The 12,792-nt window shown below is 40.9% G+C and overlaps 1 protein-coding gene across 1 annotated transcript in view; it reads left to right on the top strand.

The window, feature by feature from the left end:
- The first annotated feature begins 5,266 nt into the window (after positions 1–5,266).
- The window catches only part of CPM (carboxypeptidase M), a 74,564-nt gene continuing 67,038 nt past the window's right edge, over positions 5,267–12,792 (top strand). The window contains exons 1-2 of the mRNA XM_044227578.1: positions 5,267–5,317; positions 5,602–5,764. Of these exons, the coding sequence (XP_044083513.1) occupies positions 5,605–5,764 (160 nt within the window). The 5' untranslated portion in view covers positions 5,267–5,317; positions 5,602–5,604. The remainder of the gene's footprint in view (positions 5,318–5,601; positions 5,765–12,792) is intronic.

A 12,792-nucleotide genomic window follows, 5' to 3' on the forward strand; every position in this document is an offset into this window, starting at 1 on the left:
AAATTCTTCTTTAAATGTTTGGTAGCATTCACTAGTAAACTGAGCAGGGCCTGACACTTCTGGTTTGGTTAGGTTATTCATTATTGATTCAATTTATTTAATAGGTATAAACTAAAACTTATCCTTTAAAAAAGGAAATTTAGTTGTTAACTTGTAGAAAATTGGTAAGATGCTCATAATTTCTGCTCTGTAAAGAAGATAGCACCAAAGGTCATAGTTTATTGTCCTGTGGGACATTAATCAGATTTATATCTAATTTAGCAATAATATAGAATGACTTCAGTATTTTCTTATACTGAAAATACACATTATTTCTCTTATCTTTCTTTAAATCATCTTTGTTTACTGCTGATTTTCTCAATAGTTAAAAACTTGACCTGTGTTTAACTGTATTTGTATGAGCATTATTTTATAACATTTTGAAATTATACTTTGACATTTTATAGAAGTACAACTTGGTACTATTTAAAATATTTAAAATCTTGGGCACCTGGGTAGCTCAGTGGGTTAAGCATCTGCCTTCAGCTCATGTCATGATCTCAAGGTCCTGAGATCGAGGCCCGAATTGGGCTCCCTGCTCAGTGGGGAGTCTGCTTCTCCCTCTCCCTCTCTCCCCAACTTACGCCTGCTCTCTCTCTCTCTCTCAAATAAATAAAATCTTTCAAAAAAAAAATCACAAAATCTAGTGACACTTCTGTTCTCATTCTCGTTGACCTTTGTTGAGGTATCTAGCCCCGAGTTATAGTCTTTCCCTCTGTTCCAATTCCTGCCCTTAACTTGGAGACCTTCGTGTCTTTGGGCAGGACGATCCATCCTCTCCCTTTTTGGTTCCCTCCTATCCCATTTCCAGTGTCCTTCCTCAGTTCTATAATTCACTTCTTCACTCTTCTTCACTTCTGTAACTCAGTACAAAGGATTTTAGATACTCTATTCTTTCAGAACCGTTCATCTCAGATATTTCTGTGCTTTTTGCTCTGTACTGCTTTTAGATGAAAATGCCTTATTTTTCCACTTAAAAGAAGTAACATGTTTCCTGGAAAAAAATTTTTTTAATATTTTATTTATTTATTTGACAGGGAGAGAGCACAAGCAGGGGGAGCAGCAGGAAGAGGAAGAAGCAGACTTCCCGATGCGGCACTCGATCCCAGGACCCCGGGACCACGACCCGAGCCGAAGGCAGATGCTTAACCGACTGAGCCACTCAGGGACCCCTTTCCTGGAAATTTTTTTTCAGAAAATACAAAAAGATTCAAAAGAGAGAATCAAGACGTTGCCATCTACAGCATACCACTCAGCATTTTGCAACATTTTAAACTTGCTGTCAGGAGGAGCTTTTTGTTTGCTTTCCAAAATGGGATCTTACCATTCATTTTACTTTTGTAATTTGGTTTTTGCCACTGAATGATTTATCTTTCCCAGCCAATAAATAGAGACCTACATCATCATTATTATGGCTGAAAAACAATTTATTTTATGGATGTAATGTTCTTTATCTAACCCAGGGTGTCTCAACCTCAACACTGACATTTGGGGCTGGATAATTTATCGCAGGCCCTGGACTGTGCATTGTAGGATGTTCTGTAGCATTCTTTCCATCTACCAGTTACATGCCAGTATGATCATCCTCCTGGTCATGACAATTAAATACGCGTCCAGCTAGGGGCCCCTGGATGGTTCAGTAAGTTAAGAATCCGACTTGATTTCTGCTTAGGTCATAATCTCAGGATCCTGAGATAGAGCTGGGCATGAGGCCCTGTGATCAGCAAAATAATCTCGCTGTCCTTCTCCCTCCCCTTCTGCTCCTCCCCTTCTGCCTGTCCCCCTGATCTTCCCCCCCTCCCCCACCTGCCCCATGAGCTTGAGCACTCCCTCCCGCTCTCAAATAAATAAATAAAATATTTTTTTAAAAAAATATTTCCAGCTATTCCAAATGGCTTCTGTGGGCAGTCTTATCCCAGTTGAGAACCACTGACATAATCAGTCTACTATTACTTAAAATTTACACTTATCTATCTTTTTTACAATTAAAAACAGTGGTGCTAATAACAATCCTAACATATACAAACTTAGCACTTCTTTGAGTTCCTGCATAACTTAAATTCCTAGAAAAGAACATATTTTAAATGTTGATGTCTGTTCCCAGATAGTTCTCCAGATAGTATTATATCAATTTATAGTACCATTTAAACAGCAGAAATGCCATTTCCTCAGATCTTATCCAAGTACTGTCCATCTTTTAAATCTTTCTTAGTGAAATCCAAAACACAATACTATTTTGCCCTTTAAACTTATAAACTCTTTGATTGCTAATCAGGTTGGTAGCTTTTACTATGTTTATTGGTCATTTGTATTACTCCTTTTGTGAGTTGCTAATTATTATCTTTTGTCGATTCTTGGTTTTGCAAAAGCTCATAATTCTTTCTTCCAGTTTGTAATTTTTCTGGTAACATTTATGCTGAGTTTTCCTTTATAGAAGTTATACATTTTTTGCGTCATCAAATTATTAGCCTCTTTATTGTGGTTTTACTGTTAGTGGTATCATACTTAGAAAGATCAACTCTGGGGCGCCTGGGTGGCTCAGTGGGTTAAGCCGCTGCCTTTGGCTCAGATCATGATCTCAGGGTCCTGGGATCGAGTCCCGCATCAGGCTCTCTGCTCAGCAGGGAGCCTGCTTCTCTCTCTCTCTCTCTGCCTGCCTCTCCATCTACTTGTGATTTCTCTCTGTCAAATAAATAAATAAAATCTTTAAAAAAAAAAAAAAAAGAAAAAGAAAGAAAGATCAACTCTGAAGTCTTATACTTCAGAGTTTTACTCCATTAGACCAACCTTCTATTTTTCTTTATTTCTCACTAGACCCTAACTAAGCCTTTACTATGTCTAGACCAGTGCAGATCAAATTCGAATGCACATATGGATTAACTAGAATCTTATTAAAATTCACATTCTGATTCAGTAGGTTTGTATGGGACAAGGGATCCTGCCTTTCCAACAAGTTTACAGGTGATGTCAGTGATCTTCCTGGAACACACTTTTTTTTCTTCTAATTTTATTTATTTATTTGACACAGGGAGAGACAAGAGCACAAGCAGGAGGAGCAGCAGGGAGAGGGAGAAGCAGGCTCCCGCAGAGCAGGAAGCCGGACCTGGTGCTCCATCCCAGAACCCCCAGACCATGACCTGAGCCAAAGGAAGGCAGACCTGGGTGGCTCAGTTGGTTGGGCATCTTCCTGGACCACACTTTGAGTCACTAGGTTTTATTTTTTTTTAAGATTTTATTTATTTATTTGACAGAGAGAGTGATCACAAGTAGGCAGAGAGGCAGGCAGAGAGAGAGAGAGGAGAAAGCAGGCTCCCTGCTGAGCAGAGAGCCCGATGCAGGGCTCGATCCCAGGGCCCTGGATCATGACCTGAGCCGAAGGCAGAGGCTTTAACCCACTGAGCCACCCAGGCGCCCTGAGTCACTAGGTTTTAGACCTTCAGCCCTCAATTCTCTGTACTCTCTCCCTCCGTTCTCTGATTGGTTCTCCTCTGAATTTGTTTCCCTTCCTCCCTACTGTGAATCCCAAGGGTAGTAATTTCAACTATACTTCACCCCTTTGTTTTTTTGGTACAACAACCCTTGCAATCTCTACTTCGATATTGACAAAGCCACCATATCTCCAGTCTCCAGCCACAGTACCACTGCAGGAAGTCCTGTAACTGCTACTTTCTTCTATAACAAATGTATCATTTCTAAAGTCCAATCAGCCAGCTTTCACTTTGTTCCTCCTCAGCTGCCTTTCCCATTTTCATAGTAACTTTGCCTAAATGTTAACTCCTCAACCCCGCTCCACCTCCTTTGAAGCCTCTTTGTCAGTGAATGGCAGTAAAAGAACCTCTTCAAGCCACCTAGTAGAAGTCACAGCATAGTAGCTGGTGCATGCTTAAAAAGAAATCTGCTCAAAAACCCAACAACGTCAAGATTTTCCAACACTTAGAAAAGTCTGTCTAAAGGCTTATGAATTAAACTAGATTATTTAATAAACACCTCATACAGTTCTTACAATGTGCCTGCCAACTTTAGTTCAGTAGGTATAGGAGTGAGGATTGGAACTCAAATCTTTTGACACTAGTCTTAGGCTTTATCCCTCCACGCTCTGGTGCTTGGGAATCACAGGAGGCCTCATTGTTCTGAGAACTCAATTCTACAATAGTTATCTGTGTCTGCAACAAAGAAGAGGCAGGCAAATCAATAGCGGTTTTCAGTTCCAGATGCATATTTGATTCACTCGAAGCTTTTTAAAAATGTCCTTTCCAGGACCTCACCGGGAGAAAATCTGTTCAATTAGTTTTCAGTGGTGCGCTAGTATTTTTTAATCTGTTAAAGAGGAATGTTATTCCAAATCAGGGGTTTCCAAGCTTTTTAGGTTCCCTGGACCCTTGGCACAAATCTCCAATCTCTCTGACCAGTAATGTGTGACAGGTGTGTGAGGTCTTGGCTCACACCATAAACCGCCTCTTGGGTTTTGGTGAGATCTGTTCTCCTGGTGCAAATGTAGACCACCCTATCCTTCCAGAAAGAAGCATTTAAGAAACAAGAGAAGTAAAATTGGCCTAGGGAGTGTTGGTGGAGGGAGTGTTGGATTTACAAATAGTGGCTGTGTTTCTTCCATGTGATTTCCAAGTTTTAAATTTAACTGATGTAGCCAATCTCACTCACCAAGTAAATTTGTCAGAAATTCTCCTATACTGCACGGTTGGCAATTGAAAACTTCTACACACACGCGTTCTTCTCTCTTGAATCCCACGCGTCTTCAGAGCAGGGCCAGGGAGCCTGGCACAGCTGGGACGCAGCCGCCCCGACTCGTAGAGCTCTCACGGCGTCCCGGGGCTGCAGCCGAGCCAAGGGCCCGGCTCCACAGCTGCACACTCGCAGCAGCTGGAGACACCCAAACGCCCGCATGCCCCTCGCCGGAGCCGTGGCCGAGGGCAGGACACGCTTCCAACCCGGGGCGCCGGCAAAGCCTGGGACCGCGACAGGCGACTCAAAGATTACACCGCCCTCCGTCACCCTCGACCGCGCACCCGCACGGGCCGCCGTACCCCGGTAAGCCCGCGCCGCGCGGGTTCCAGTCTGCCCAGGTGCGAAGGGCGCTGAGCCGCCCTGGCAGCGCCGCTCGGCCCCGCCCACCAGGGACCCGCGCGGCGCCCGAGTGGGCCGGCGGCACGTCAGTCAGGCGCCGGGGGCGGGGTCCGGGAGCGCCCGTCCCCCCGCCCGGCTATAATGTCGGGCCCCGGCGGGCGGCGGGCGGCGGGTGGAGGTGCGCGCCCGGGCAAGGGTGAGGCTGAGGGCGCGCGGAGCTCCTGGCAGCTGCCCGCGGCGGCGGCTCGCGGACCGGAGGGAGGGAAGGAGGACGGGGAGGGCGGTGGGATGGAGGGCACTCGGGGCTGCCCGGGCTCCACTCACACCAACTCCCGAAGGTGCTGCTTCCCACGTTCACTTCCTCGGGCGCGGCCAGCGGTGGTGCCAGGGGACCTGACGGTACAGCGCTGAGCCGAGCTGGGGACCGCCGCAGCCCGTCCCGCCTCTGTTCTCAGCTTTGTTATTTGTATTCATCTCCAGAACATGGACTTCGTCCGCCTCTGGCTAGGGCTGCTGCTGCCCTTGGGGGGTGCGCTGGACTTCGGCTACCACCACCAGGAAGAGATGGAAGCGTTTTTGAAGAACGTGGCCCGAAACTACAGTTCTATCACTCGCTTACACAGTGTTGGGAAGTCTGTGAAAGGTAGGGTCCGTCTCGTGCACTTGCCCAAACCCCCAGTCCTCGCTTTCATTCATTAAATCCACCTTAGCTAGCTGCCTGTCCCCTTTCCTTGGGGCGACTCGGAGGAGCTCCAAGAGGGCAAGCTGGTGACTTGCGTGTTGGTGGGTTTCTGCTTTTGTGTGTTGTGTTGTCTTAGTTTGCAAGGGAAGTAGTAGGAAGACCTGAATTTTAGGAGACGTCTCTGCTGTCATTCAGTGTCATAGAGACTTGTTCTTTTTCCTTCTTGCAGGCACTAGTTGCTTGAGGTGTGTATTTTTGTTTTTTTCTTGGTAGGTAAACTTATGTCAAGAAGGTGTCCCTTTATCCATCGCAGCTTTCCCCTTTTGTTGGCTTCTTTAAATAGGATTTGGACTGTTAGTATCATTTCGGTTTTTTCAAAGTCTCCTTGAAGCTAAAATAGTTCAGTTCTGTTGGCGAGATTTCTGTTGTGTATAATCAGCCCTATGACATAAAGTGATGCAAAACTATCGTTTCTATAAGTTTATGTTAAATAGTACCCTTGGTAAGATTTGTGTCATGCGTAATTAGCCCTCTGGCTTAAAGTTATGTAAAGAAGTGACTGATACTGATTAAAGGCTCTTTTAAGATTATCTATTTGGATAAGGCAATTGCTGGATAATAAATATGTTAGCAATGATTGGGACTAGCATTTTCACATTTATCATTTAATTGTTTTATTGTTTTAATTTAGAAATTAATATATTAAATATAAATAACTGTATATTAAGTCTCATTCTGATAGACAAGGAATTTGAATCAGAGATATTAAGTATTTTGCTCAGGATCACCAGATGGTAGATTTCATAAGCAGACTGGCATTCAGATCCTTCTACTTAAAGGCGTAGATATTTTGGGGAAAGTCAAATACTGTGTCAAATATTGTTATTTCTTAATCTTTTTATATTGCTACCCTGGAAGAGATTACCTGAAAACTTAATGCTTAAACCAAAAGTTTTGTTAAGTTTATGCTATTTGGAGCTCCTCTCTTTCTAAGGTGTATTCAAACTACCTAGATTTCAGCTCTGAGCTTTTGAACCAGGGAGTGCCTCTTAATTACCATATTTTCAAGAAAAAAAAATTAGTCATGGTTTTTATGTTAATATCTATTTACTTACATCCAATGCAACTTAAAAAATGCTGGGTCATGTGTGTAATGGTATCTTTGTTTTCAAACAACATTGCCAAAGAGTTGGTGCCAGAATTACTCTGTACTGCTCTATAATCCAAATTACAAAGGTTGGATGTGTAAGAAATTGTATCTTGAATGAGCATATGTATTCAGCCTTTTGAAATCATTTCCCCCTAGGGCTCAAGAAGACCAATTTTAAAAGATCTAAGAATACTAATTATATTAATAAAGCAAATACCTTGAGTTATTCTTCTGCCATCATTTAAACCACAAGATGATGAGGGTGTTGTTAATTTTAAGTACTAAATGATTTGGCAAGTTTTTATGTTTTCAAGCACAAAGTGCTTATGAAAGAAAATTGGAGAATCTTTTAATAATGTGAACCAGCTCCTCTGATCCGTCTTGCATGATATCAGATGACTAAGAGTGAAAGCCGCTAGGCTCCCCCTCCCCAACTTTGTATGCACTCTTATCGGTAAAGGACTGAGACGTTATCCTGTAAAAATAAAATCTGACACTAGTCATCAAATGTTTGTGTTCAATATATTGTTCTGCATAACTACCCCAATTAGGAAAAAGTTTCTAGGTGGTGGGTTAAACTGTACACTGTATCACTCACTGCATGTTGGTCCTCTTTTCACTAGATAGGCAGTTTTCCCTGGCTGTCCCACCCTCTGGTGTAGGATATCTGCTTAGCAAACAGCCTTTATGATATGTGTTATTTATTTAATTTATTATGAACCTGGGCAGTCTACCTAGAAGAGAAAGGAATATTCCTACCCAGTCAAATGCATTTTTAGCTTTTGTAAATGTACATCGAGTGGATTTTTGTTTTAATCATGAATCCCATTCTGCTTTTCTTCCTCCATTCACATTTTTTCATTACATATCTCTATGAACTGACAAGGTCTGCAGAGGTTAAATTGGTTGCTGTATAGTGTTTTATCCTCTTGGTTAGAGGAATTGTCTTGGTCATTTGCCTTTTGGGGGCATCTATATGGTTCTGATGATCTAGTATAAACAACGATGCTTTAAAAGCATTGATAACATCATGATGATTACCTTCCATTATAACTGGTGCTTTTCTTTTAAGATTTTTATTTTGAAATGCTTGAAACCCACACAAAAGTTGAACACACATACACCCTTCACCCAGATTCAGCCATACTAAACTGACTATATTTTGTTTGAACCTTTTGGAGGAAACCCCATGACCTAATGACCTAGTAAAATCTTAGATGAAACGAGAGAAGCAACTCCAAAAACTGACAACCAAGTTGAGAAAATTTAGAAAAGGTACAATATGTATTGGTTTATTCATTCCTCCATTTAGTTAAGCAAATGTACCCCCCTTTTTTTTCCACTCCTAACCCCCTCTGTCTAGTATGATGCTGGCACAATCCAGTAATTTTTATCCTTTTTTTAAATGAACTGAATGTTTGCTGAGTGAAAGCTTTGTGAAGTAAGCAAAGTGGTGTGCCATTCATTGCCTACTGTTAGGTAGCCCCCTTTAAAGGACAAATATATGTATTGTGGATTTCCCCAACAAGCCTCTTCACACCCCCCAGAGTTAGTTCTAGGACTGTGCATGTGTATGTATGTATGTATGTATTTTTTTTCCTGCCACTTCTTTTCTTTCTTTTTTAAGTTTTTAATTCTGGTTAATATATGGTGTTATATTAGTTTCAGGTACAATATAGTGATTCAGCACTTCCATACATTACCCAGTGCTCATCACAAGTGCACTCCTTAGTTCCCCTCAGCCCATTTCACCCATCCTGCACTCCCTTCTCCGCTCCTCTGGTAACTGTCAGTTTGTTTTCTATAATTAAGAGTCTGTTTCTTCATTTTGTTCATTTGTTTTTTAAATTCCACATATGAGTGAAATCATAGGGTATTTCTCTTTCTTTGACATTTTGCTTACCATTATACTTTGTCCATGTTGTAAGTGGCATGATTTCATTATTTTTTATGGCTGAATAGTACTTCATTTTGTTGTTTGTGTATGTGTGTATAAATATACATACCACATATTCTTTATCCAATCATCAATCAGTGGACACTTGGCTGCTTCCATATCTTGACTATTGTGAATCGTGCTGCTATAAATATAGGGGTACACGTATACCTTAGTATTCTTTGGGGAAATGCCCAAAGTTACTGGATGGTAGAGTAGTTCTATTTTTAACTTTTTTTTTTTTAAGATTTTATTTATTTATTTGACAGAGAGAGAGAGATATCACACATAGGCAGAGAGGCAGGCAGAGAGAGAGAGGGGGAAGCAGGCTCCCTGCTGAGCAGAGAGCCCGATGTGGGGCTCTATCTCAGGACCCTGAGATCATGTCCCCGACCAGAAGGCAGAGGCTTTAACCCACTGAGCCACCCAGGTGCCCCTATTTTTACCTTTTTGAGGAACCTCCATACTGTTTTCCAGAGTGACTGTGCCAGGCTGTGTTCCCAGAAGTGAATGAGTGTTCCTTTTTCTAGTTTTAGGACCATTTAAAATGAGATTTTCTACTATCTCCGAATTCTCCGTTTTAAGACTTCCCCTAAGTCTAACCTTTACTTTATCTGAATAAAGAAGGTTGCAAAGGGCAAGGAATAGATAATAAAAATTTGTTATCAAGTGCTTTCCATATTATGTTTTTTTTTTTTTTTAAATATTTATTTAACAGACAGAGATCACAAGCAGGCAGAGAGGCAGACAGAGAGAGAGGAAGGGAAGCAGGCTCCCTGCCAAGCAGAGAGCCCGATGCGGGGCTCAATCCCAGGACTCTGGGATCATGACCTGAGCTGAAGGCAGAGGCTTCAACCCACTGAGCCACCCAGGCACCCCTCCATATTATGTTTTAATACATTATTTCAATCTCAGTGACTCTGAGTAGGTATTGTTATCCTTGTTTACAAAACAGGTCAAGGGGCGCCTGGGTGGCTCAGTGGGTTAAAGCCTCTGCCTTGGGCTCAGGTCATGATTCCAGGGTCTTGGAATCAAGCCCCGCATCGGGCTCTCTGCGAAGCAGGGAGCCTGCTTCCTTCCTCTCTCTCTGCCTCTCTGCCTCCTCTGATCCCTGACTATCAAATAAATAAATAAAATCTTTAAAAAAAAAACAAAAACCGGTCAAATGAAGCACAGGGAAGTTAATTAACTTGCTGAAGTTCACACAGCCAGTTAAGTGTCAAAGGATTCAAATGCAGATCCATGATTCCCCAAACCCATCTCTTTGACATTTAAAGAAGCAGTTTGGCACAGATGTAGATGATTACAAGGAGAATGAGGTTGTTAGTGGAGGGTTTAAGAGTCCTGTTTGGGGCACATGTGATTTGAAAACATAGCTTCTGCCATGGATTGATAGCTGTGTTGTTCATGACGGTAGTCATTAGTCACCTGGATATTGAGCAATCGGAATGTGACTAAAGAGAACTGAGATGTGTTAAAAGTGATTTTTGTAGACTTAATACAAAAAAGTAAAATAATAATGTTTTTATGCTGATCACCTGTTGAAATGACAACTTAGAACTATAGGTTAAAATTATTTTAAAAATTTTACCTACTTTTCACTTCTGTTAGTGTGGTTAGAAAATTTTAAATTATATGATTTGCATTATACATTTAGATTGGGCTCTGTTGACCTAGACAGAAGTTTGGTAGTAACTTTCTTCTTAGTACAAAAGGGATTTAAGTTCATTTAGAAAATTTGGAAGATAGAGCAAAGCACCAGGAAGAAAATTAAAATCTTACCACCATACAAAGAAAACAGTTAGTATACTGAAATCACTATGTGTACTGTTCTGTGCCTTTCTCCCCCACAGTAAGCCAATTATCTTGTTTGTCCATGCAAACATGTTATTTCTAAAACTTGATTTTAGGGGCATGTGTGTGGCTCAGTGGGTTAAACCTCTGCCTTTAGCTCCTGTCATGGTCCCAGTGTCCTGGGATGGAGCCCCAAGCCTGCATGGGGGGGGCGGGGGAGTGTCTCTGCTCAGCAGGGAGCCTGCTTCCCCGTCTTTCTCTGCCTTGTGATCTCTATCAAATAAATAAATAAAATCTTAAAAAAAAAACCCTGGATTTTAATGCCTGCTTTGTGTCCTACCAATGGATATTCTAGTTTTTATTTAACTTCTATCCCACTGATGGACGTTCGTTTCTAAAATCTTCCTATTACAAACAATGCCAGAGTAGACCTCATCATAGGGAAGACGGTGAAAATGGTTGGAACACTGGCTTTGGAACCACAGTAAGTGCAAATTCTAAATCCTTTACTCTATAGCAATGTGTCCTGGAGTTGTTGGATAATTCCTGGTACATAGAAAGTGCTACATAAAAGCCACTGCTAAGGATACAGTAGCTTCATTAGGGAAAAATTTCAAAATTACCAGGTCTTAAGCAGTTTTATATATTTGATACATGTAACCAAATTGCTGTCCCAAAAAGATTGTATTGATTTTCATAATCTCACAAGAAATGTAAGCTAAGAAGAAAACAACTTCTTTATATCTATTAGTCATAAATCAGTACTGGCATTAGGGGTTTAAAAGATTATTATTGTATTTGTCAAAGAGCACAATGTGTTGGTCATACAAGATGAATCCGTGGAGATCTGCTCTACTTCATCGAACCTACAGTTAACAATACTGTATTGTATGCTTAAAAATTTGCCTAGATGGTAGATCTTAGGTTGCATTCTTAAAATAATAGCATAATAATAAAGACTATTGAAGTGTCTATTTTTCACTGTTTAATGTATAAGGGAAGATTTATTTCTCATGCTTTTTCCCCAACAACATTCACCTTCCCGTATTCAACAGATACTAATTGTAATTACCTTGCCAGGGGCAATACCATTTCAGATGCTACCATTCTAGTAATCTACCTAGAAATGGTTTAGACTCTTGCCCTGAAGAGGCATGTACAGTGTTCTCCCACACACATCTCTCATTGTTTACTGCCCTTGGTGGGGTAGATTTTATCTGGTGATTTGCCCTCAGAAAAGAACATTGTATGCAAAACTTTGCCACAACATTTGGTTTTCTGTCACACTTTGTTCATTTCTTAAGTGTGATCATAAAGCTAGTTTGCTTGGGATCCTGTATTAAATGCTCATTTTAATTTTTATTATCACTTTTGTTATTATTCATTTTTATTTATTTTTTGAGAGAGAGAGCGAGCATGTGCACAGAGGGGCAGGGGCAGAGGGAGAGAGGAAATCTTAAGCAGGCTCCCTACCCAGCACAAAGCCCAGCATGGGCTTGAACTCATGGCTCTTCACGACCTGAACTGAGATCAAAAGTCTGATGTTTAACCAACTGAGCTACCCAGGCACCCCTAAAATGGTCATTATGATGTAAATATGACATTGAGGACCAAATACCAAAACTATTAAAATCTAAGAATTTCAGCTGTAAAACACATTTGTGATTTAAAGTTACAATGGCTTGGCAAACCTTTGTGGCTCTTGAAAAGACTGAAATGCAAAGTCCTTTTCTGAAACATTTACAGCTGTCAGCCTTGTTTTTCACCATTCAGGGTTTCTTAAAGATACTGCCTATTAAAATACAGAACGAAAAAATAAAATAAAATAAAATACAAAACGGATTTAGATTTACCCTACATTTGTAGTATGATATGAGGAAAGAGGAAATTGAGGACAGAGGAAATTGAGACAGAATATCCAAAAAGTAACATAGAATTTTACTCTGCTTCTATCTAGTAACCGTTTTGATTCCAGATCTCAAATCTCCCTAAACAGCAATACTCTAGGGACTAAAAAAATAACATCAAGCAACTTTTACTATTTGCCTGATACTTTACATATTATGTATCACCTGATCATTCTAACAATGGTATGAAATACCGTTATTA

The sequence above is a fragment of the Neovison vison genome, chromosome 12 (assembly GCF_020171115.1).
Source record: "Neovison vison isolate M4711 chromosome 12, ASM_NN_V1, whole genome shotgun sequence".
In the NCBI taxonomy this organism is placed as follows: domain Eukaryota; kingdom Metazoa; phylum Chordata; class Mammalia; order Carnivora; family Mustelidae; genus Neogale; species Neogale vison.